The sequence below is a fragment of the Bison bison genome, unplaced genomic scaffold (genome assembly GCF_000754665.1).
Source record: "Bison bison bison isolate TAMUID 2011002044 unplaced genomic scaffold, Bison_UMD1.0 scf7180017864256, whole genome shotgun sequence".
Taxonomy (NCBI): domain Eukaryota; kingdom Metazoa; phylum Chordata; class Mammalia; order Artiodactyla; family Bovidae; genus Bison; species Bison bison.
This window is the reverse complement of record NW_011494828.1, coordinates 931,074-957,586: the sequence shown is the minus strand read 5'-3', so window position 1 is coordinate 957,586 and position 26,513 is coordinate 931,074. Positions and strand designations below refer to the sequence as shown.

The window sequence follows — 26,513 nt, the reverse complement described above, 5'->3', positions numbered from 1 at the left end:
TTTAAGGAGTCTCCACACTGTTCTCCATAGTGGCTGTACTAGTTTGCATTCCCACCAACAGTGTAAGAGGGTTCCCTTTTCTCCACACCCTCTCCAGCATTTATTGCTTGTAGACTTTTAGATCGCAGCCATTCTGACTGGCGTGAAATGGTACCTCATAGTGGTTTTGATTTGCATTTCTCTGATAATGAGTGATGTTGAGCATCTTTTCATGTGTTTGTTAGCCATCTGTATGTCTTCTTTGGAGAAATGTCTATTTAGTTCTTTGGCCCATTTTTTGATTGGGTCATTTATTTTCTGGAATTGAGCTGTAGGAGTTGCTTGTATATTTTTAAGATTAGTTGTTTGTCAGTTGCTTCATTTGCTATTTTCTCCCATTCTGAAGGTTGTCTTTTCACCTTGCTTATAGTTTCCTTTGTTGTGCAGAAGCTTTTAAGTTTAATTAGGTCCCATTTGTTTATTTTTGCTTTGATTTCCAATATTCTGGGAGGTGGGTCATAGAGGATCCTGCTGTGATTTATGTCGGAGAGTGTTTTGCCTATTCTCCTTTAGGAGTTTTATAGTTTCTGGTCTTATGTTTAGATCTTTAATCCATTTTGAGTTTATTTTTTTGTATGGTGTTAGAAAGTGTTCTAGTTTCATTCTTTTACAAGTGGTTGACCAGTTTTCCCAGCACCACTTGTTAAAGAGATTGTCTTTAATCCATTGTATATTCTTGCCTCCTTTGTCAAAGATAAAGTGTCCATAAGTGCGTGGATTTATCTCTGAGCTTTCTATTCATGGGTAATTATTAAAGATTGAAGGCAGGAGGAGAAGGGGGCGACAGAAGATGAGATAGTTGGATGGCACCGCCGGACTCGATGGACATGTTTGAGCAAGCTCCAAAAGGTGGTGATGAACAAGGAAGCCTGGCATGTTGCAGTCCATGGGGTTGCAAAGACTCAGACATGACTGAGCGAGTGAACTGAACTGAATTATTAAAGCACCAAACTACTCTTGGAGACTGGATTGAGATTGGACCACACAGAAAAATGTAAATTGTGACAATTCACAGTCGTACCAAATAGCTGAATTCATTAATTCCTTATTGGCAGGGGTGGGTATTGGGTGGTGATTTGGGTCATAGTCATTGTTTGTGGAAGTGCTGAGTGGGTAAAAGCATGGTAGTTACCTTACCCTGACAGTTTTTTCCCAGGGGAGTAAGTGTGTTTTTCTTTCTCCTTGCTGTAGGAAATTGTTTGCCAGATTGTGTTACTTATAACAATCTATCATGGAACAGCTGCCAGGAAAAGAAAAGAGGCTATTCCCAGTAGCTCTTCCCTCCTCCTACCCTACCATTACCACCACACACACATACATCCGGTTTTATTTTTTTCTTCTAGTTTTACTCAGTGGTTTTGGCTTGATTGAAATGTTCTTATAATGACAGATTTCTGGACTTTGCCATGGCTTTGTAATTGGTTTTCTAAGCTCTATTTGTTTGCTTTAGCCAAGACTAATCGGCAGCAGTTCAAGTTTGAATTCTGGGGTATCTTGAACACTAAAGTGCTATCTTCTACCTTCCCTTGAAGACCTTGTATGTTTCCACTTGGTCAAAAATGCACGCATTTACTGTCCTTTAAGAACTGTGCTTTTCACCCTTGACGTTGCCCTTGTTCCGTTACAGGAGCAGGCTTCGGTAAAGCTTACTGAGGACTGTTAGGATAGTGAATAGGGAGGTCTGTGGAGATGCCAGTTGGTCTCTACAGATGATGCATACTCTGATGTTAGAAAAGAACACAAGGCAACTGAGGGTTGATGTCTCCCAGGAACTTTCAAGTTAATTGCATTTCAGATATACAGTTGCTTCACAGTCCAAACAGTCTATGTTTATTCATGGTTTGTGGTCACACGTGATCAGAAATACTTCTGGCTCTTTTAAGAGTTTTTCCACTTTCTCTCTGTGGGTTCCAGTTAGTAGAAGAACATTTGCATTTCTAGAATGGCCTTTACATTTTTAGAATAAAAATTAAAACAATAGTCATTTATTTTCTTACAATTATAACTTTTATTAAACAAAAATAAACAGTATTAAAAAGATATAAGGATGATTTCATTTTCCTTTTAGACTTTAGTTTCTTCTTCCAGGATTTCTAGCCTTGGAAACAAAGTACATTGATCAGTCAGCAAAGACTTTTCCTCTGGAAATGCAGTTGCAAAGAGAACAGGAATGTGTTTGGTCTCAGTGAGAGTGGTGCATTCTTTGGGAACAGGCAGGAAGAGGGCCTGACAGAATAGCACCTCCATCTGTATCCCAGGTTCTGCCCTTTCAGACTGAATCCTTTCATTTCACACTGAGAACAGATGGCAACCAGACACTAGGAGGAGGGCTCTGTTTCTTGTGCTCCTTGGGGATTTCGCATTCAGCTTAGCAAAAAGTCATCTAAAAGCAGAGAGAAAAATGAGGCTGCAGACTGTTCACAATTATGCAGGACTTGTTTGGCATTCGTTATGCTGACAGATTTATTTTCTGCAGATATTGAATGATAACAGCATTTATTTTCTAAGACAGCATTGTCACCACTTCAGAAGCATCTGCATTGGGGTCGTTTTCTTCACTTTGGAGTACAGTTAATAATTTATTGTGGAACAGTCAGCTTGCAGAAACCAGTCATCTTATTAGAGAAACTTAGGAAAATAGAAAGGATTTTTTTTCTTCAACAAACTGTCATTTTCATTGTAATGAAATGGGGTAACTTCTCTGCGGCTCTAGTGACATGTCTTTAGTAATGGCCCATGCTTCCTGCCTTTCTAAGTACTGTTAACAAGAAGTGGGATTCTGCAGGCCATTTCTTCCTTAGCTTGCATGTATGTGGGCTGATTTGTTAATGTTTGACGGTTCCTGGATGGTGAGTTGCAGGCTTAGGAATTTTTTTTCCTAAAAAGAAGATGTTTATAGGAACTTTTTTTTTTTTTTTAAGCTCAGTTAAGATCCAGAAAGAACTAGGAGAGCCTTAATAAGTAGAAGAGTAGGAAAAAAAAAAAAAATCCAAATTTGAACTTCTTAAACCTGAAGCCTTCAAAAGGAATTGTTTAGGTTATAAATAATGAATTTTATGTAGAAAAAGAAATGATGGTCCTAGTACAGATTCTATATTTGGAATAAGAAATTACAGGCAGTAAGATAAGGCATTCTGATGGTTGAGTCTCACTTTCTGAGCAAGTGTGATTCTTTTTCCTAGAATGTAAGTTGAAATTGTCTATTTTCCCCCAAAGCAAGAATCTTGATTTTAAATTAAAATTTTAGAAAAGTTGGAGCCACTTACAAAAATTTCTCTAGATATTCACTTTGTTCTTTAACCTAAATAATGTAGTCCAGTGTTTTTCAGACTTTTTAAAATAGCAGAATTTGTATTGTTATGAGGATTAAATGGATGCTTTTATACATACCTAAAGTTGTAGTATAATGGTTTATTAGCTTGACTGTTTTCCCAAAGAGGGGCACATTATAATATATTCATCCTGTTATTTATTTCCTAGTATTATAGCAAAGTGACTGCTTTAAAATAAAGTATTTCACAATCTTATTGGATCATCAGACTGTGTGAAAGCACCTTTTAAACTGTAAAGAGACATAAAAATTTTAAGATCATTAACTCCATACACAGAAATAGACAGTGTGATGGTTTTCATACTCTCTTCCTTAGAGCCCAGGATTCCAGAGGTGCCTCAGGGACAGCAGCAGTAAGGCACACACAAAGGGGAGGTGGGATTTCCAAACCCTCCCCCAACACAGTTCAGCTAGAACAACCTATTTATTTTACCTACTCCATCACTGTGAAAAAGGTTTAAGGACAAGTGTCCAGTTTGTGTGTGCTTCTGAGACATTGTGAGTTTATCCTGTGATGATTTTGTGTGATCCTTTGTCCCTTGTGATACTGACTTTTCCTCTTCTCCTTTGACAGACAGATGTACTGGTCCTGAGCTGTGATCTGATAACAGATGTTGCCTTACATGAGGTTGTGGACCTATTCAGAGCTCATGATGCATCGCTTGCCATGTTAATGAGAAAAGGTCAAGAAAGCTTAGAACCAGTTCCAGGTCAAAAGGGGAAAAAAAAAGCAGGTAAGGAGGGTGGAATTTGATTTATTTCTTTGTCAACTTCTTATAATTATCATACATGCTTTCACTTAAAAAGAAATATTTATTGAAAACTGACTGTGCTGCAGGCACTGTGCTAGGGGTGGATGACATAAAGTCAAATAAGACACAGTCCCTGATTTAAAGAAGCTTATAGCTATTGATTATGTATTATCCAAGAGGCTTTTGTCTACAGAGAGGAGCACTCAAAACTGTTTGCATTGTGTAACTGAATGCATATACCTAAGAAATAAAAAAATTAATTTAAAATCACTTTTTAAAAAATAATTAAAATCCGATGACAAGTTAGATATCTTTAAGCAATTAAGATTACTATTGCACATTTAGAATGGTTGATTCTTTTTTTTTTAAGTTGTTTCAAAGTAGTTTATTTAGGGGTTCCATTTTCACTCCTCAATAGATTTTATGTATTTCTCATATGCTTCTTCACTCATTAGTTCATCTAGTTCTGAAGGGTTACTGAATGTCATCTTGATCAGCCAACCATCTTCATAACAAGACTTGTTGACAAGTCCTGGATTTTCTGCTAGAGCTTTATTAATTTCAGTTACTTCTCCTGATAGAGGTGACTAGAGTTCACTAGCAGCTTTCACACTTTCCAAAGCACCAAACTCCTCTTGTTTGTTCAACTGTGTTCCAACTTCAGGCAGACTACAGTAAACATCTCCCAAAGCTTCCTGTGCAAAATTGCTGATTCCCACTGTTCCAACACCATTTTCTGTTGTTATCCATTCGTGTTTTTCTGTGAATTTCCGTACCGACAGCAGAGCAGGGCCGGTGCGCAGCGCCCGGACGGCACCTGCCCGCAGTCCCCAGGGCCGCGGCGAGCAGGGCCCGCTGGGTGCCGAGATGGCGCGCAGGCTGCCGACTGCGGCCAGCAACCTCCGCACCGCGCACAGCGCCATGTTCGCACAGGTACAGAGGCACCTCTAGAATGGTTGATTCTTTTGAATACTCCAGTGACCCTGAAAGTTGCTCAGTCGTGTCTGACTCTTTGCAGCCCCATGGACTATACAGTTCATGGAATTCTCCAGGCCAGAATACTGGAGTGGGTAGCCTTTCCCTTCTCAAAGGGTTCTTTGAACCCAGGAATTGAACCATCTCTCACATTGCAGATGGATTCTTTACCAGCTGAGCCACCATGAACCCTAAATAGCCAGTAAACAAAACAGTCATTAACCATGTTTTGTCTTGGGATGACAAAATATCTTGATATTTCCCCGGATTCCAGTAGTGGGTTATTTTTTTAATTTTCAGAGAGTTATAGTAATCTTACCAGATCCAAAAGAAAAGGAATAATACTCTACTCCAGCCAGGGTTATAGAATTTGGGCTTTTGGTTTATTGTTGATTTTTAGTTAAGGCATAGTTCATGACTGCTTTTCCCAGAGTATTTCAGCTGAGTCATTCATATTATGACTGGGCTACTTTTAATAACTGAACTTATGACCAAAACACTTTGTGAGATCATACTTTTTAATATAGGTTTTAGTTTTTCCTATAATATGCTTTTTCCCACTGGAATGATGTGTCCTTTAGATTTTTCTTAGCCAGCATTATATAACCCATTGTCCTGTAATTATATATTGACATGGTCTGTTACAATTATTAGAAGCTATGTATGGTTTATTAGTATCTGATTATTATTAATAGAGCCACCTAGAATGTTCATTCATAGGATTTTAGTAATGTAGTTTATACTTTTAGCTCTCTTTTTCAGAACATTTGGTTAATTTATTATTTTGAACTATAGCATTGAAACTTCTTTCTAGGTACTTTTTGTATTAAAGCAATCACTGATACAGATTAATTGTTGAATCCTCTTTGTACCTTATTATGTATACTTCCCACGTGGATCAGTCCTTTGGTTCTTGACGTAATTTCTACTTTTGTGAGCTCTGGTTTGCTTACAATTCCTTGTATTCATCCTTTTCTACCTACTAGATAGAAGCAAGTGTATTGTCAGACTTTATCAACATATGTATATTTTACAAATATTATTGTTTTCTTTTTTTAAAATCTTATTATAACAATCTAAAAAAATCTGCTTATAACAATGTAAAAAAATCAAATACCTTACTATAGTTACTCTTCTTGGTATTATAACTTTTTTGTACATTGTATATTAGCTTTTATGTCTTAATTATCATTATAGATGAGTAGCTTTTCATAATTTTATTTTAAATTAACTATTTGTCCATTTAAAAATTGATGCTTAAATCGTAACAACATGGTTATTGGAAGTTTTCTTTAAGGTGGCTCTTCTGTTTTTGAAAAAGTATGATGTTCACTGGTAACTTGCTATATGGTTAGATTCTGAGTACGGAGGGCAGGGAAGCTGGAAATGGTACTGGAGAGAATACAGGGATTAGACTAATGAGTTTGAACTTTATCCCTGAAACAGTAGGGATGTACTTGAGGAATTTTAAATAAGAGAATGTCATAATCAGATTTGTATTTTAGATTTTTTCATTCTTTACATGAAATTTTGAACTCCTCAGTATCTATATTTTGTTGTATTTGAGGACTAAGTTTTAAATTCTTACCATGGAATGCTATGCATTTCAATGATAAGCATTTTTTTTTAAGAATCATAAATTTCTCAGATTGTATGTTTGGTCTGCCTCTTGACTGCTCTTATGTGCCAGAACAGCCAGTGGTCCTCTCTTTCTCAGATATTGTTTAATAGTCTGGATCCGTTAGATCCAAGTTTCCCAAACAGTGTTCTTACTGGCTTATGGGAGAATGGCTAATGGCTAGATGTTTCAGGAGCCATCTTTCTTCCTGTTGCCACTTCCTTCTCAGATTTTTAGGAACTAAAGATACTGAGGAGGGCAGGATCAAATTAATTTATGTTTGGATTTTTGGAGCTTATTATTCATACTGCAAGCCTTTACATGTGATGTTCTCTGCCAGAAATACTCTCCCCTTACCTGAAACACATGCACTCTAAATCCAACTTAACTTCAAGTTATCTGCTAAGAGAGGCCTTCCTTGACCCTCTAATTCAACCCCTATTTGCCTACATATGGCAGCCCTACTCTTGTACTTACTCTCTCCTCTATTGAACTATAAGCTCCATGAGAATAGGAGTCATGTCTGTTTTGTTTGGTTTATCCCCACATCTGGCTGAGTTATGGCCCATGGTGACCAGTCAGTAGATACTACTGAATGGTTGAGGGGCCTGCCTATAAAGATATCTCTATTGCCCTCAAGGTAAGAGGAAGTATATTCAAGCCCTAGATGTTTAAGTCCTAAAAATTTGAGTCTAAGCTGTAGTTGGGTTCATGAATGCGTATTATAAGAGTCTGAGTTTCAGCAATATACAATATACTGACACTACATTGCCTTTTTTTTTTTTTTTTAATTTAATCGTAGTTCCCTGACCAGGGATCGAACCTAAGCCCCTGCAGAAGAAGCGTAGAGTCCTAAATACTTGATCACCAGGGAATTCCCATTGCCTATTAATTTGTGTTTAGAAATGTTTCCAAGATTTTTAAATTAAACAGCTGCTGCTGTAGTTTGGTTGTTAAATGCACAGGTTCTGGAATTCAGACTGAGTGGGCTTCAGTGCTCAAAAACTGTGCAGTCTTGGACAAATTATCTAACTAACCTGAACTTCATTTTCATTATCTATAAAGTGAGACTGAATCCTTTGAGGATTTTTGTGTGAGAATTAAATGAGATGTCTATAAATCAGGCAATCTACTTCTTGAAACAGCATAGTTGGTCATCTATATCCGGGTTTCACAATATGAATTCAACCAACCAGTTGTATAAAGATTTCCATTCACCATCCTTGCTTAGAAAATTCAAGGTTTCCTTCTCTCTCAATTTCAGTGAAAACATATTGTATTTATTTTGCTTCATCACAGATAACATGTTTACTAAGAGGCTTTTTTTCCTGGGCATTCCTCTGTTCAACTGTTTAATGCTATTAAAATTATGGTTTTATGATACAAATTATTGACTATTATCTCTACAGTTCCTGTGTCTCTTGGAATGTTTGAAATGGAAAATGTTGTAGGAAACTGTTATTTAACTTACCCAGTTCACTGTAGTATTTCTCAAACTCTTTCCTAGTTCTCAGAATAATGGATAGCTTTGGTCCAGACTGTGTTAAGTCATTTCAGTCGTATTCAGATGTTTGCAACCCCATGGACTGTAGCCTGCCAGGATCCTCTGTCCAAGGGATTTTCCAGGCAAGAATACTGGAATGGGTTGCCATGCCTTTCTCCAGGGGATCTTTCTGACCCAGGGATTGAACCCTTGTCTTTTATGTCTCCTGCATTGGCAGGCAGGTTCTTTACCTGGGTCCAAACAAGATCAATATATATCAGGGTGCTTCAGAATCTCACAAATGAAAGCTGTCACTTGGTTGTCACCTCTCAGTCAGCTTAGCTCCCTCTATATTAATACATGTTGGCAGGCAGTTCTGAGTCTGTATTTCTTTTGCTTCAGCTTCCTTTATTTCTCTCAAAGCTCTACTTCAACAAGCAAACTTCTACTCCTGTTTAGGCGTCTGATTTATCTTTTTTTCTCTTCTCAATCTCATTCTTTCTGCCCCAACCCTTTTTTCCCCCTAATCATGTCCAACAGAAGTGATTGAAACCCCTGTATACTCAAAACTGAAATTCTTGTGATTAAGGAATCAGTGTAGAGAAATAAGTTCAAATATAGTAGAAATTGTATGTCATGGTGTGACAGGTACAATAGCAGGAACATGTACAAAATACAGGGGGCAATTTAATGTTTCAGTTACAGGGAAATGTGTTTCAAGGCATAATATTTGAAAAGGAGGAGGCGAGTGATTTACTTAGGTACAGAAGGGGTAGCTGGTATGAAATCAGATCCCTGACTAACAAATACATTAAATGTTGATGTAGTCATTGAATTTAGGACATATTATATATGAAATCTATACTAAGCCCTATATGAGAAACATAAATAATCAAGATTTGTTCACAAGATAAAATTAATGGGGCTAGGTAGTTTTGTTACTTTCCCAACTTGTATAATCCATCTATGGCCTAATAACACTTTGTGGATAGTTGTTCAAAAGTCACATCAGTGCTAAGTGATAGAATCAGAATTTGAACTCATGGCTTCTAACTCCACAGCCTGGACTTTCTAGTTCATTTCTTTCTTTTTTTTTTTATTTAATTTTAATTTTTTATCAGTGTTTTATATGCCCATAATTTAAAAAGTACTGTAATTATTCATGGTATATTATAATAAGTAGCAACCCCCATCCTGTTTATCCTCACCATACTAGGAGGCAGCCACTTAACATTTTTAGCCAATTTTTTTTCACATTTAATCCCACATCTCAAATGACATGCTTTTGTTTGCTGTGTCTTGATGTTTTTAGTTTTAGGAATTATCTACTTACTTTCTACTGTGAAACTTAAAGATTTAGTTCTGTTTTACCACACCCTCTCCCCCTACACACAAGGCGTGCAAATTTCCAGTCTCCTCAGCTTCCTAATATAGTGGCTTATATTGTAGTGTTGATTAACTGAATATATGTTTACATTACTATGAACTTACAAATGATATTCACAGCAGAACCTTGTAGTATGTTGTTATTTTTCTCTTTATTTTCCTATAATTTGTCCTGTTTTTTTCATTTGCCTAATTTTCTATGTATTTATTACCAATTCAGCCTTAATCCCAGTTGTGTGAATTTCCTCCTCTAATTACTTTCCAACAGTCTAAGTATTCCCAGAATTTCAAATTCTTGAAGATCTCTCTCCTAGATTCTGGATTAGTTGCTCTGCTATAGAACTGTCTTTTTAGGTTCACCCTTCATTCTCATATCTTGAGCCTCATATTTTCCTCTTTCTTAGCTAATGTACCTTTGTGTGTGTGTGTATAAAAATATATCCTCTGGTAGCCTCCTAAGATGGGGTTTGTGAAAAATAAATTTTGTGAGCTTTTGTACATCTTTATTCTGCTCTAATACTTATTGGATATTTTGGCTGGATATAAAATTCTCATGGAAATCCTGACCCCTCAAAATTTTGAAGGTATTATTTCACTATATTCTAGCTTTTCTGTGAAGTCCAATGGCATAGTGATTCTTGAGTCTTTGTATGAAACTTTTTTTTCCCTTTCTAGAAACTTATAGAGTCTTATTATTTCCAAACTTCTAAAATTTCACATTGATATGCCTTAGTGTTTAATCATCATCTCTTGTGTTGAATGACATCTCTTGTGTTGGATGATCTCTTGGGCTTTTTCAGTCTGAAAATTCAAGTCCTCAGTTCTGACATTTTTTTCTCAAATTAATCTCCTTTTTTTAAAAAAAATTAAGTGAACTTTTATTCATACATGTTTAATGTCCTCTTAAACTCCAATTCTCTGTTTTGTTTGCCTGTTTTTTTTTTTTTTTTATTAAAGTATATTATCTAAGTTTCAGGTGTACATCATAGTGATTCAGTTTCTAAAGATTATATTCCATTTATAGTTATTATAAAATACTGACTACATTCCCTGTGCTGTACAATCTATTTTTTTTAGCTTATTTATTTTATACATGGTTGTTTGTACCTGTTAATACCCTACCTCTCTTATGCCTCCATCTTCATTCTCCCCACTGGTAACCACTAGTGTTGTCTATATCTGTGAGTCTGTTTCTCTTTATTTTTAAAATTTCACATATAAGTGATAACATACTGTGTGTGTCTTTCTCATCTGACTTATTTCATTAAGTAAGCATAATACCCTCCAGGTCCCTACATGTTGTTACAAATGGCAAATTTTCACTCTTTTTTATGTCTTGCTGAAGAACTCCGTACTGCAAGTTCTGAACAGTGTTAACTTAGATTTTCTATTAAGAATTTTTAAGTTTTATGCTTGACACGTAATTCCTTGATCCAAACAGATTTGTCTTTTGTATATGGTATGAGGTTGGCTTTTTTTTTTTCCCATGTAGATGTCCCTTCTTCCTTGCTCCATTTGTTAAATGGACCTTTTCTCCAAGGTGAGAATCTTCTAGCAAAGCATAAGTTATGAATTTATGTAACCTAATCACAAATATAATATCTCATTACTTTTTCCCCTTGCTGGATAGAAGCAAGTAGCTAGGCCAGCCCATATTCAATGGGAGAGGATACAGAAGGGTATGAATGCTAGGAAGCTGTTATAATTCTTTGAGCCTGCCTGCCAAAGCTGAACCCACTAATATGTCTAGGGCTTTAGCTGGGACAGCCACGTTTCTTTCTTTAAAAAAAAAAAAAAAATTATTTATTTATCTAGTTGTGTCAAGTCTTAGTTGTGGCATGTGAACTCATAGTTGCAGCATATGGGATTTAATTTTCTGACCAGGATTGAACCCAGGCCCCCCTGCATTGGAAGTGTGAAGTCTTAGCCACTGGACCACCAGGGAAGTCCCTTTCTTTTTTCATTTAGTCTCTTACACAGGAGGCTAGCCCAGGCTTGCTCACATGGCAGCAGCAGCAGGTTCTAAGAAAATAACAGAAGCTACACAATCTCTTGAGGCCAAAAATCAGAACTTACATTGTGTTACTTTCTCCAAACTCTTGTTAGTCAAAGTTAGTCACTAGACCAACCTAGATATAAAGGATGGGGAGCTAACCTTATTAATTTTTTTTTCCCTTCTGGTCAGCACTCTTTTTTCCTCATACTTTTTTGCTTTGGTAAAAAACATGTAACATAAAATGTAGTTTAGTGGCATTAAATACATTTATAATGTGGAGCAGCATCGCCTCTACCCTTCTCCATAATTCTTCTCATCTTATAAAACTGAAACTTCATAGCCGTTAAATATAAATCCCCATTTTCTCCCTCCTCCTAGCCCATGGCAAATGCCATCTGCTTTCTGTCTGTATGATTTTGGCTACCTTAATTTAAGTACCATATATAAATAGACTTATATAGTATTTGTCTTTTTGTCACTGTCTTTTTTTGACTTAGTACAGTGTCCTCAAAGTATATCTATGTGGTAACATATTTTAGGATTTCCTTCCTTTTTAAGCTGAATAATATTCTCTTATGTGTATATACCGCATTTTGCTTATCTGCTTAGTTCACAGATGGACATTTGGGTTGCTTCTACATTTTAACTATTTTGAGTAATGCTGCTATGAACATGGGTATACAAATATCTCTTTAAGACCTTACTTTCATTCCTTCGGGTATATACCCAGAAGTGGAATTGCTAGATCATATTGTAATTCTATTTTTAATTTTTTAAGGAACCACCATGCTGTTTTCCACAGTGGCTACCATTTTACATTCTAGGCTCTATTTCTTGATGGGAAGAGCTACAACAAATCTGTAACCCTTTTAAATCTACAATATACACTGTTACTTTTTATTTGCTAATATTTTATTCAGGATTCATATATTTATATAATGAGTGAATTTGCCTGTAATCTTCCTTTCTCATATCTTTGTCTGGTTTTAGCATCAGAATCATACTGGCCTCATAAAATGAGATGAAATTCCCCACCCCAAACATATGACCTGTCACAGGGTGGTGCACAAATATATTTCTTAGTTGAATGAATGAATGGATAAGTAAATGACTAAAGAGGAAACAGAAGGAAAAAACAACTGGAAAAATATATGGATATGGTTATGACAATTTTTTAAGATGGGAGTTCGTAGTTTTACCTGCCTTCTTAACCTTATTTGTGTAAACTTTCTCTTAGGATGGACAATCTTAGGATGTTCTTGCTCTGCTTCCCAGGTGGAATTCACTTTGTTAATGCAGAACAGAAAGAAACCTGTCCAAGTTTCTATAATTTGTATCATATTCTGAGGTCCTAGTTACTATGGTAGCTACAAAGAAGCCAATAGAAGGAGGGGGGCCTAAGAGTGAGGGAAATGTGACTGAAGTGCAACATAGCTGAAAAATTGATTTGTTGGAAATTATTGCTCCCAGGACATTGAGTAATTCAAGGTTTCTGTGGGCCAGAGGAGTTGGATAGGGTAAGCACTCCAAATATATCCAAAAATAACATCTCTGTGTTATTTCTTTTTAAAATGTTGGCTTGTAATCAGACCTTTGCAGACTTTGTTATATTCTCAAGTTTCCATGTAATGGATGAATTGATATATGTCACAGTTGCTTTGAGGCATTTGAAATTCTCTGTAAAATATAGCTTCAGTTGAAATTCTCTGTAAATTTCATATTGGCATTCTTTTTTTTTTAATTTTTAAAATTAGTTTATTTATTTTAATTGGAGGCTAATTACTTTACCATATTGTGGTGGTTTTTGCCATACATTGACATGAATCAGCCACAGGTGTACGTGTCCACGTATCCCAAACCCCACCCCCCACCTTCCTCCCCATCCCATCTCTCTGGGTTGTCCCAGTACACCGGCTTTGAGTACCCTGTTTCATGCATTGTACTTGGACTGGTCATCTATTTCAGATATGATAATGTACATGTTTCAGTGCTATTCTCTAAAATCATCCCAACCTTGCCTTCTCCCACAGAGTCCAAAAGTCTGTTCTTTATATTTGTGTCTCTTTTGTTGTCTTGCATATAGGGTCATCATTACCATCTTTCTAAATTCCATATATATGTGTTAATATACTGTATTGGTATTTTTCTTTCTGACTTACTTCACTCTGTGTAATAGGCTCCAGTTTCATCTACCTCATTAGAACTGACTCAAATGTATTCTTTTTAATAGCTGAGTAATACTCCATTGTGTATAGGTACCACAGCTTTCTTATCCATTCATCTGCCAGTGGACATCTAGGTTGCATCTAGGATGTCCTAGCTATCATAAACAGTGCTGTGATGAATGTTGGGGTACACATGTCTCTTTCAGTTCTGGTTTTGTCGGTGTGTATTTCCAGGAGTGGGATTTCTGGGTGGCAGTTCTATTTCCAGTTTTTTAAGGAACCTCCACGCTGTTCTCCACAGTGGCTCTACTAGATTTGCATTCCCACCAACAGTGTAAGAGGGTTCCCTTTTCTCCACACCCTTTCTAGCATTTACTGCTTGTAGACTTTTGATAGCAGCATATTGGCATTATTTATCCTTCCTTCTTTGGAGTTCACTTGGTAACAAAAAGAAAAGTGTAATTTTTTATGACAGTTTCTCCCTATTCAGATTAAAACACTGCATGTGAGCTAACCAAAAACATTTGAAAGAATGAATGCTTTCAAGAACCTGAACTAAACACATTGTACACTTGAGTGAAACATTTGGTTTTAGGTATAGGCAGCTGCAGCCAACGGGGAAGCATATTAGGTTATATAGTGGCCATTGTCTGTCAATAGGAGGTAGACAGGTTCATCTTTAGAGATGGCCATTTTTCCTAGAACTCAACTTTTAGTTTTTCTCTTTCAAAGAGGTATTAAATCATTGCTTTGATTGTTGTAAAGATCAAATGAGAGTGTGTTTTTTGTTTAATTTTTTAAACTTAAACATTTTATTTGATGTTCTGGTTAAAAGCACTAAATACAGTTTTACAGATAACTATTAATTCATTTAGTTCTCCTAACAATCCTGTGAGGTAGGTGTCGGCACTAATATTTCCTTCTTACAGATGAAATTGAGGAATAGAAGTTTAGTATTTTGCTCAAAGATGTACAGCTAGTATGTGGAATTCATACCCAAGTAGTCTAACTTCAGAAGCTCTCTTCTTAATCATTACACTATGCTGTCTTTATGTGAAAATGCTTTTGTAAGCTATAAACAGATACTGTACGGATGTTACTGGCAGATTTTATTAAGTGTTCAACATTGTACTAGATGTTGTGGAAGATCTAAAGGAATCATAAATCTGCCTTTTTAGAATTTGTAATCTTGTTGGGGGAAAGAAATATGACACAGAAGACAGCAATAATATGGCAGCCTATAAGATCACCGTCTGCCAGAGAACTCTCCTCATCTAGTAAATATGTGCCTTATTTTCTTTCATTGCTCCCATCCACAGCATAGAATCTAGTACATAATACACATATAGTTACTGTTGGCTAAATGTGGATGTCCTTAAACACTATTCCCATTTATTTACACAGTGAGCAGACCTAGGTTATTATTTGCAGAGAAGCAGTTGTACTTTCCTTCTGTTCCATGCAGTAAACTTGAGATTCATCCACTTAATTTGGCTAAGCAGTATCTTGATTGCCCCTCTTTTTCTTTAACTTTTCATATTTTATATTTACTTATTATTTTTAACAAATAAAAATTATATATTTAAGATAAACAGCATAATGTTTTGATATATGTAAACATTATAAAATGATTACCACAAACTAATTAAAATATCCATCATCTCATTAACTTTTCATTTTTTATATATAATTTCACATTTATGGGTTATAGGGGTAGTACAGAGATTGCATATATCCTTTACCCAGATTCCCCAATTACCATTTGCTCTAGTATTCTCCCTCTTTCCCTCTTATGTATTCAATATACCTGGTGATAAACAATATATTATATAATCATTATTTTTCTGAATTATTTATGAGAATAAATTACAGATATGATTCCCTTTGCCTTTAGCACATCAATGTGTGTCTTTCCCCCATACTCCTCACCCAAAAAGGACAATCTCCTAAGACAGGAAATTACATTGGCATAATACTTTAGTCTGCAGACTTTATTCAAGTTTACCAGCTAACCTAATTATATCCTCTAGAGCAATACAAAAAAATTGTGACTGCCCATGTTTTAAACACTGTGATGAGTATGTGTTAAATAATACTCACTCCTGTATTTGGTTCCAAAAGCATTGTGAGCAGGTGCCCTGTCCCCTGACTTAGTCACACAGGCATGGCCAATGGCTTTGTTTGATTTTCCTTTTTGTGTGTGATTCAGTGGAGCAGCGTGACTTCGTTGGAGTGGACAGCACAGGCAAGAGGCTGCTCTTCATGGCTAATGAAGCAGACTTGGATGAGGAGCTGATCATTAAGGGATCCATCCTACAGAAGTAAGCCCTGGGGTTTTTCTTTTTGGCAGTTCTCCTTGTCTTAAAACAAAATAAAACCACCCAGTGGATGGGAAAGACAAAATGAAAACTAGATTAATCTGTGTGAAACTGACAAAAGTATGTGAATGTTTTCCCATGAGGTAGGATAGAGGCTTTTCTTCACCACACAAGCTTAGCTTTTCCCTGTCTTTTCTGGCCAAGGTAGAATCAAATCCTGCTTCAGAGCAGAGCAAGTGGCTGTGGAGAGAACAGGAAACAGAGCTATCTTTCTGACAGTGTTATAGAACTTCCTGGTTTTTTTTTTAACTATGGTAAACACACAATATAAAATTCATCACTTTAACCATATTTAAGGGTACAGTTCAGTAGCATTACATGCATTGACATTGTTGTGAAGCAGATTTCTGAAACGTTTTCATCTTGCAAACCTGAAACTCACAACTCTCCTTTATCTCCTCTCCCCAGTCCCCGGTAACCACCATTTGACTTTCTGTTTTTCTGAATTGGACTACTTTAAGTACCATTTATAAGTGGAATCATATACTATTTGTATTTGTCACTGGCTTCTTTCACTTAATTAGTATAATGTCCTCTAGGTTTATTCACATTGTAGCATGTGTCAGAATTTTTTTTCCTTTTCAAGGCTTCATAAATTCTATTGTGTATATACATCACATTTTCTCTGTTAATCAATCAGTGGACAGTTGGGTTGCTTCCACCTCTTGGCTTTTGTGAATAATGCTGCAGTGAACATGGATGTACAAATATCCCTTTGAGATCCTGCTTTGAATTCTTCTGGATATATACCAGAGGTGAGATTGCTGGATTATTTGATAGTTCCTGTTTTTTATTTTTTGAGGAGTGTCCATACTGTTTTCCATTTTACAATCCCACCAACCATGCACAAGGGTTCTAATTGCTCTATATTCTCATTAACATGCATTATTTTCTGTTTTGTTTTGTTTTTCATAGTAGTCATCCCAATGGCTACACATAGGCAACATAGTCACATTTTCTTTAATCAGCATTTTATTGACTACTTCCTCAGCTTGGACTTCAGAACCCACTATCCTCAGTGGGCGTCACTGCCTGATGCCACTGCATAGTAATGCTTAATAAATGTTTGGAGCCTGGATGAAATGAATGTGAGAGGGAAAATTGGGAAAGAAAAATGTCTTACTGGTTGGTATGTTTTTTCCACTGGTTGGTGTGTTTTTTCCTGTTTGTTTTGCTCTCCAGCACAGTAGAGGTAGAAGACATATTTTAGAGTATATATTTTAATGAAAATGAAGTTAAACTCTAGTTTCAATTGGCCCAGTTACTCCTGTGGATAAGAGTTCTATATTAGAGCTTTGGTTGTCTCATCTGTAAAAATGAGTTTAATAATAATAGGGCTGCTGTGGGAAATTTGTTGTTCAGTCGTTCAGTCGTGTCCAACTCTTTGTGACCCCGTGAACTGCAGCACACCAGGATTCCCTGTCCTTCACCATCTCCTGGAGTTTGCTCAAACTCACGTCCATTGAATCAGTGGTGCCATCCAACCATCTCATCCTCTGTCATCCCCTTCTCCTGCCTTCAGTCTTTCCCAGCATCAGGGTCTTTTCCAATGAGTCAGCTCTTCACATCAGATGGCCAGAGTATTGGAGCTTCAGCTTCAGCATCAGTCCTTCCAATAAATGTATGTAAAACAGTTAGCATAATGCCTGTTCCATAGTAGGTGACCAAAACATAGTAAACATCACCTATAAATAAACAGCTCTTAAGAAAAACACTTGTGGATTAAAGTGGCTACTTCAGATTATACCACAGAACTTCCTACTACTAGTTTCTAATCAAGTGTGAGAAATAATTTAAAAACCGGCAGAGGGTCTTCCCTGGTGGTACAGTGGATAAGAATCCACCTGCCAATGCAGGGGACACAGGTTCGATCCCTGGTCCAAGAAGATTATACATGCCATGAAGGAACTAAGCCCGTGCACCACAACTGCTGAGACCGAGTACTGCAATTACTGAAGCCTGTGTGTCTAGAGCCTGTGCACCACAAGAGAAGCCATTACATTGAGAAGCCTAGGCACTACAACAAAGAGTAGCCCCTGCTCGTCGCAATGAAGACCCAGCACAACCATTAAGTAAATAAATTAAAAAATTTAAAAACTGGCAGAGTTTCAACAGTAGCAAACACAGTAGGATAATTAAACACAATAAAGCTCAAAAATTGGTGACCAAGGAAAGAAGCAAGATTCCAATGAGGAACAGAAAGGAATAGCAGTGGGCTCTCAGCTCCACCCTATCAGCATTCTCCAGAAGCCATACTGATGTGTTAATGAGATCCTGCAAATTCTCACTAATAGCTCCAGATCTGAAAAGAAGCAAACTGAGTACCTATCTGTACACTTATCTTCTGACTGAGAAGCAGTGGAAACACTGCTGAGGAGTAAGTGATGCACCAGGGAAAATGAACAATTTTCCCTGAGGTTGACTCTAACAGAAATAAAAGATCTGACCTTAAACAATGAACAGGTGAAATAAGGTGAAGCTAGAGACTTCCATAGGAATGGGGTAACTCCTTAGGTATATAGAATGAAACAAGAATGTTTAACAGAATCTTGGGAAAGAGAAATAATCGAACAAAGACTCTACCGTACCTTGGTGAGTTCCTTATACCCTTTCCATCTCTCCCATGCACATCATTCCCTGAAGCTTTAGAAAAGTACACAGAATACAAAATAACCAAGACTCACATGATAGCCACTCTCAAATATGAAAGGATGAAAGATAAGAATTCATCTATGGGACTTCCTGGTGGTCCAGTGGCTAAGACTCTACATTCCCAATGCTGGGGGCCCAGATTCAGTCCCTGGTCAGGAAACTAGATCCCCCGTGCCACAATTAAGACCTCACATACTCTAACTAAAAGATCCCACATGTTACAACTAAAACCCAGTGCAGCCAAATAAATAAATATAAACATTAAAAAAAAAGAATTCACCTATAATATATCACACTAAATAAAACAAGCATGGGCTTCCCTGGTCGCTCAGTGGTAAAGAATCTGCCTACCAGTGCAGAAAACATGGGTTCCATCCCTGATCCGGGAAGATCCCACATGCTGCGGAGCAACTAAGTCATGCACCCCACAACTGAGCCTGTTCTCTAGAGCCTGATAGCTGCAAATGCTGAGCCCACTAGCCACAACTACTGAAGCCTGTGCACTCTAGAGCCCAGGCTCTGCAACAAGAGAAGTGACCACAACGAGAAACTCATGCACTGCAACTAGAGAAAAGCCTGTGCAGCAAGGAAGACCCAGCATAGCTAAAAATGAATAAAACTATTTAAAAAAAAAAAAAAAAAGCTGAATAAGACTAAAAGAATCAATGGATCCAACTGTGCAAACTTACAGCAAAAATTAAAGCAAGAAAAATGTACTGCAAAAACCTGTCCTGAGAAAAACAACTCAGTGAATATCTGTATACAGGTCAGGAAGCAACAGTTAGAATTGGACATGAACAATAGACTGGTTCCAAATAGGAAAAGGAGTATGTCAAGGCTATATATTGTCACCCTGCTTATTTAACTTATATGCAGAGTACATCATGAGAAACACTGGGCTGGAGGAAGCGCAAGCTGGAATCAAGATTGCCAGGAGCAATATGAATAACCTCAGATATGCAGATGACACCACCCTTGTGACAGAAAGTGAAGAAGAACTAAAGAACCTCTTGATGAAAGTAAAAGAAGAGAGTGAAAAAGTTGGCTTAAAGCTCAACATTCAGAAAACTAAGATCATGGCATCCGGTCCCATCACTTCATGGCAAATAGATGGGGAAACAGTGGCTGACTTTATTTTTCTGGGCTCCAAAATCACTGCGGATGGTGACTGCAGCCATGAAATTAAAAGACGCTTGCTCCTTGGAAGGAAAGTTATGACCAACCTAGACAGCATATTAAAAAGCAGAGACATTACTTTGCCAACAAAGGTCCGTCTAGTCAAGGGTATGGTTTTTCCAATGGTCATGTATGGATGTGAGAGTTGGACTATAAAGAAGTGTGGTGTTGCAGAAGATCTGCAAGGAGATCCAACCAGTCCATCCTAAGGGAGATGAGTCCTGGGTGTTCATTGGAAGGACTCTTGTTGAACCTGAAACTCCAATACTTTGGCCACCTGATGCAGAGAGCTGACTAATTTGAAAAGATCCTGATGCTGGGAAAGATTGAGGGCAAGAGGAGAAGGGGATGACAGAGGATGAGATGTTGGATGGCATCACCGACACAATGGACATGGGTTTAGATGGATTCCGGGAGTCGGTGATGGACAGGGAGGCCTGGCATGCTGCGGTTCATGGGGTCACAAAGAGTCGGACACCACTGAGCAACTGAACTGAACTGAACTGAATACAAAGAATTTCCTTACAAATATATAATTCTAAATAAATTTATATTTAAACAAAGAAAAGGCAAAAAATATATATATAATTCTACAACTGCAGAACAACTCAATGGACTGTGAATTTAATAAATAAGAGTTCAGTGATGAGATGGTGTTATGAAAACAAAATGAGATAAAAGAAAATATTATAGAACCAAGAAAATAAATTGAGGACCAAATAACTACAGGATTAATTAATTTTAAAATTACGTAGAACAGAAGTGACACAACTGAAAATCAAATTTTATATATAAAGGAAGAATTTAAGATATCCAGTACTTTAGATGAAAATGAGAATAATTGAAATTAGAATCTAGTAGACATAAGAGAGAAAGATAATTCAATATAATTAATATCTCATGTGGTCAAAAGATGCATTCAGAGATACAAAGGATTCTTGGTAAAATAATTTAAGGATTTGGGGGAGGGGCACGCCATGCAGGATCTTAGTTCCCTGACTGGGAATTGAATCCCTGCCCCCTGCATTGGAAACACAAGAGTCTTAACCACTTGGACTCCCAGGGAAATCCAGCACTTGGTTTTAAATCTTCTTTTACTCCCCCAGTGAATCATTTAGGATTTTATTATCCAGAATTATGAAGGATCCCAAAAAGAGTATCAGTTCAGTTCAGTTCAGTCGCTCAGTCTTGTCTGACTCTTTGCGACCCCATGGACTGCAGCACGCCAGGCCTCCCTGTCCATCGCCAACTCCTGGAGTTTACTCAAGCTCATGTCCATTGAGTCAGTGATGCCATCCTACCATCTCATCCTCTGTTGTCCCCTTCTCCTCCCACCTTCAAACTTTCCCAGCATCAGGGTCTTTTCAAATGAGTCAGTTCTTCGCATCAGGTGGCCAAAGTATTATTGGAGTTTCAGCTTCAACATCAGTCCTTCCAATGAATATTCAGGACTGATTTCCTTTAGGATGGACTGGTTGGATCTCCTTGCAGTCCAAGGGACTCTCAAGAGTCTTCTGCAACACCACACTTCAAAAGCATTAATTCTTCAGCACTCAGCTTTCTTTATAGTCCAGCTCTCACATCCATACATGACTACTGGAAAAACCATAGCCTTGACTAGACGGATCTTTGTTGGCAAGGTAATGTCTCTGCTTTTTAATATGCTGTCTAGGTTGATCATAACTACTTCTGAGGAGTAGGCGTCTTTTAATTTCATGACTGCAGTCACCATTTGCAGTGATTTTGGAGCCCAAGAAAATAAAGTCTGCCACTGTTTCTGCTGTTTCCCCATCTATTTGCCATGAAATGATGGGACTGGATGCCATGATCTTAGTTTTCTGAATGTTGAGCTTTAAGCCAACTTTTTCACTCTCCTCTTTCACTTTCATCAAGAGACTCTTTAGTTCTTCTCTTTCTGCCATAAAGGTGGTATCATCTGCATATCTGAGCATAAAGCATACTTATTTCCTCAGACAACTATACATTTTAGAGAGACGTGACAAACACTGTGTTAGAGAAAAGTAGACACCCATTTCAGTCCAACATTTACTTGTTGGATTGAATTAGAAAAAACTACATACATATATCAGGCTGTTGGACTTTTAAAAAATCATAGTTCTCACAAAAACTGAGAAAATTTGTTTGTAACCAAATTCGGTAGATGGTTGATTTGGAAGGTAGTCAGTGGACTCATTTAATTTCACATATGAATCCGTCCATGGACTCATTTAATGTCACGTTGCCTTTTAATGTTGCTGGAGTTTGAGGCTGCCAGCAATCTCTAAGTTCTCAAGAGCGGTGTTCATAAATTCAAATCATTTTTTTCTTCCTCATTAACTCTGGAAAAGATACTGAGTTTTTGTTATTTCTGGTATCAGAAGCCTAAATGATCAACTGCCATTTCATATCAGAGGAACATTTCTTTTATTCTTGTGGTTGCAGTCTGAGTGCTATCAACGTATAGCTCTTTCCTAAGTACAAAGTAAACCCTCAGAAATGCTAGTGTTCTCTCCTTAAGTGGTCATGGCCATCAGAGAGAGCCTACTTTTCCTCTAACATAAGGAAAGCATCATGGTGGTGGTGGTGGTAATGGTGATGATGACAAGGAAGACGATAAGACAGCAGCTCTAGTTTTTCAAATTTTGTGCCTGGCATTGTGTTAAAGCTTTTTTTTTTTTTACAATACTTCTATGAAGTAGATTCTATTATATGCCATTTTACAGATGAGGAAATGAACAAGGATTGGTTAGAAATAAGAAATTCCAATAAATATTTGTTGAATGAATAAGTGGGAAATCACCTAGTGACCAGCTATGATTGAAAGTCTATAATCTAGGGCTTGGCACTCTGATGAACGTTGAGGTATAGAACAAGGATTGGCAAACTTTTTCTATAAGGGACAAATAGTAAATATCTTAGACTTTGTGGACCATCTAGTCTCTGTTGCATTTATTCAGCTCTGCTGTTATAGCACAAAAGCATCCATAGATATGTACCAGATGAGCATGGCTGTGTTCCAATAAAACTTTATCTACGAAAACAGGAAGCAGGATAAGCCAGCTGGCAGGCTGTAGTTTACCAGCCCCATTAGAGTTTTTTTTTTCCTCTCCCTGTCTATAAAGAGTATCTATGATGGAGCCATTTTAACGTAGCTTGTTTCTGACAGCAGTCAGGATATGGCAGACTGGATGTGGAATTTTTTCTGTTGAGGAAAGAAGTAAGAGGGTTCTTACAGATTATTTTTCCTAAACAATTTATCAAAATAAAATTTTAGGAAACAGAGGAGGATTTCTTTATATTTTAGAAGAGCCAAGAACATAAGATGCAATTAAAGGATATCTCTTATTGTATTGACAATATGATCTTTTTTATAGATATTTTAGAATCATGCTATCACAGCTAGAAGGTCATTTGGCCCATATATTTCAGATAATGATACTGGAAGCCAAGGGAAAAAGAAGTTGTTCCATATCATTTATCTAGTTAGAGAGAGGCCTTTTCCATTTAGTTCATGCTTTATACTTTTCAGGAATACTATATTCAACTGGCAAATGTTTATTGAGTTTCCTCCTCTTGTTAAACCACTGTTTTGGTATTTAAGGAGGCAGGAGACTATCTCAAAGAGTTCACATTAGCCTTGGTGGAAGGGAAGGTTATGCATATAAAAGCCTAACAAACAGTAGTAAACAATATCAGATTCTGAACAATAAGGCCAACAGTGTTCTAAAAATTCAAGGGAGGCATCAAACTCTAGGGGCTGAGGTGATCAATAAAGCAAAATAGATTAATTTCAGCTTGAAAAATGGATTTGGGTCTGATATAGAAAGGTACATGTGAAGCTGAATCCTGTGTGGGGAGAATGTTCTGAGCAAAGGTGTGGGAGACAGGGTATGCAAGACTTGTTTAGAAACAGTTTGGCCCAAATGGAAGCTCTCTATTGGGGAGCACCAGGAGTTGAGGCTGGGAAATTAAGTTGGTACAAAAATAGAGGGGCTTGAATATTGGGGAATTATTAAAAACATTTTGAGCAGAGAGAGAATGCTTTCAGTTCTGGACTTGGGAAAGGTAATCTGACAGTGTGCAGTGTGCAGGACAGGTTTAAGGTATAAGACCTGAAAAGAAATCCAGTGTTGCATTCCTAAATTCACAAGACTCCAAAGAGCAAAGGGATTGTGTCCTCTGGAATGCAGAAGGGACTACTTGTGATCATCTATTATTATGTGAAACAAGGGATCTGACTCATTTATGCATCCACCAAGCACTGATGTTTATGCTACATTAGATTGGCAGGTTTATTCATAAAATTCTTAGAAGCCAGAGTCCTATGTTTTTGTAATCACAGCTAGAAGCTGGAGATTGTCTCCTGCTTTCTCTTTAACCTCCTTGGGAACTAGTTTGTTATTCTGTATGGTGAATTGTTAGTAAATATCTTAGCCTCAGAGTTCCCTCCCAAAGAGAGCAAGGTTAAGCATGATAGGAGCAAAGAAGATGGACATAGCCAAGAGGTAAGGTGAAAATGAAGAGCAGATGGAGGTATATTTTTCCTTCATACCTGTTGATCTCAGGGCCTTGAGTAAATGCTGGGGCAGATTTTCAAGCATTTTTTGAATACCAGAAGACAGTGCTTCCTATCTTTCTTTTCAAACTGAATTTCCAAAGGTAGGAGTTACAGAGCCAGAAGCCTCTTGTTTTCAAGTTTTCTTACTTTTATATGTACTGGTTGTAGCAGAAAAGGACAGTGAGGATGGAATGTACATCCCATGTTTTCTCACTGTCCAGTAGAGGATGAAGTATTTGCTTGACTGCAAATAATGTTCTCTTCTATTGGGCCTTGGACGTATTTGGTCCTGGAAAATAAGATAGTGTAAGACACTTGAAGTAGGAGTTCTGCTCAGCCTATGGTCAGGTACAGAGACATTCTCCCTCTGTCATCAAGTAGTACTGATAACTTTATTCCAGTGGGCCCAAATTCATCCTGCCTCAGTGGATTTGGAGAAGGCACAGCATCCATCAAGCACCTTTCCCATCTATCAAATTGATGTATTACTGACTTGGAGAGGCAGTATAGGTAGTGGAAAAGAATGTTGAATGTTACTGATAGAAAGAGCATGGTACTAGAAATTCAAGTCCAGAGAATTTGGAATTTAATCTTGAGAGAGAAAAGCTGTATGACCTTGAGCAAATCACTTTGCTTCTCTAAGCCTCAATTTCCCCAGCTGAAATTGGCTCAGTTGTTCTTTAATGGCCCTTCCCCAGCTCTTAAATTCCTATTTCTGAAAGACATGTGTTTTTAATAATTTGTAAGTAAACGTGTTTGTGCCAAATATTTAATAAGAAAATCATGTGGCTTTTCTCCAATGTTAGTTGTTTTCTTTTGAATACTAGTCGAGGTTTTTTACTGGAAGGATAATGAAAATATTAAAACAAGCTTCTAAACGATGTCTTTTAAAAATTGAATAAAATATTCACACATTCATCTTGGAAAAAGATAGGAACTTAAGTCAAAACCTCAAGGATCATGGCCACATCTCTATTTCTGGGACTACAGATGATGAGAAATGGGTTCACATTCTTGATTATTTTGCTGATGGTGTGGAAAGTCTTGAAATGCGTTCTGTTTATCTACATTAGGATCCCCACTGCTACTAACCAGCTGAAACTCCTCAAGTACTCCTCTAAACTTTCTAGTGGGTAAAAGCTATGCTGCCAATTTCTGATCTTTTCAGGGCTTCTGCAGTACAAATCAGGTGCTCAGCTTTCTTTATGGCTGGTTTAGAATTCAGCTTTCTTAGGTATGCTAAGTCTGTTACCACTATCCTTCTTTACAGCTTCCAAAATTTAGTTACTTTCCTCTCCTGGTCTTTGTCCTTGGGTTTGTAGGGAAAGAGCAAATTAGCCAAGATAGCAGTGGTCAGGCGCTCTCACCCCACGTTCTCTTGCTCTCACCCCATGTTTTGTAAATAATGACTTTGCATGGTTACTAACAGCTGAGATCCTTTGTAGCACTGCATGCACCTATCAAGCCCTTGAGGCTGTGTCTGCTGGGTCAGCTACAAGAGACTATAGCATGTCTGCTGCTGCGCCAGCCCAGAGAGAATAAACATGTCTGCAGTTCCTACAGCTCCTCGAAGTTTCCTCTAGCTTCCTCGCTGGCACCTTGCCTAACCTGGCTTCAGTGAACAGTGAGATAGTTGGCGTAGTTGGCAGGATACACAGCAGGTAGAGGAGCCTGAGGCTCCAATGGATGGAGGAAGCCAGTGGCCATGGTCCTGTCAGCATGGGCCCCAGTGGAAGATCGGGAGACAGTGGACAAATCACCATATAGCATTGAGAAGGTGTTGCAGGTGATAAGTTCCCATTTGCCGGACAAGGTGGCATGGACTACCACTGGCACCATGGGTGGATTTCCTGACTGCCCTGAAGGCTGTGCAGAGATGCTTGGAAGAACTAGAGCAATATATATTGGAATTAGAGCAAGAACTTCGTGGCCTTAAAGAACCCAGTGTGTCTGACAGTGAGACAGAATTGTATCTTTTTCGGACTACAGGTCCAGGCCCCCACT

The 26,513-nt window shown here is 37.6% G+C and overlaps 1 protein-coding gene and 1 pseudogene across 1 annotated transcript in view; one reads left to right on the top strand and one right to left on the bottom strand.

The window, feature by feature from the left end:
* Positions 1 to 26,513, top strand: part of EIF2B3 (eukaryotic translation initiation factor 2B, subunit 3 gamma, 58kDa) — a 113,859-nt gene that overhangs the window by 37,601 nt on the left and 49,745 nt on the right. Inside the window, exons 4-5 of the mRNA XM_010847825.1 lie at positions 3,945 to 4,104; positions 15,955 to 16,066. Coding sequence (XP_010846127.1) covers positions 3,945 to 4,104; positions 15,955 to 16,066 — 272 coding nt within the window. The remainder of the gene's footprint in view (positions 1 to 3,944; positions 4,105 to 15,954; positions 16,067 to 26,513) is intronic.
* On the bottom strand, positions 4,490 to 5,131 carry LOC104994311 (annotated as a pseudogene).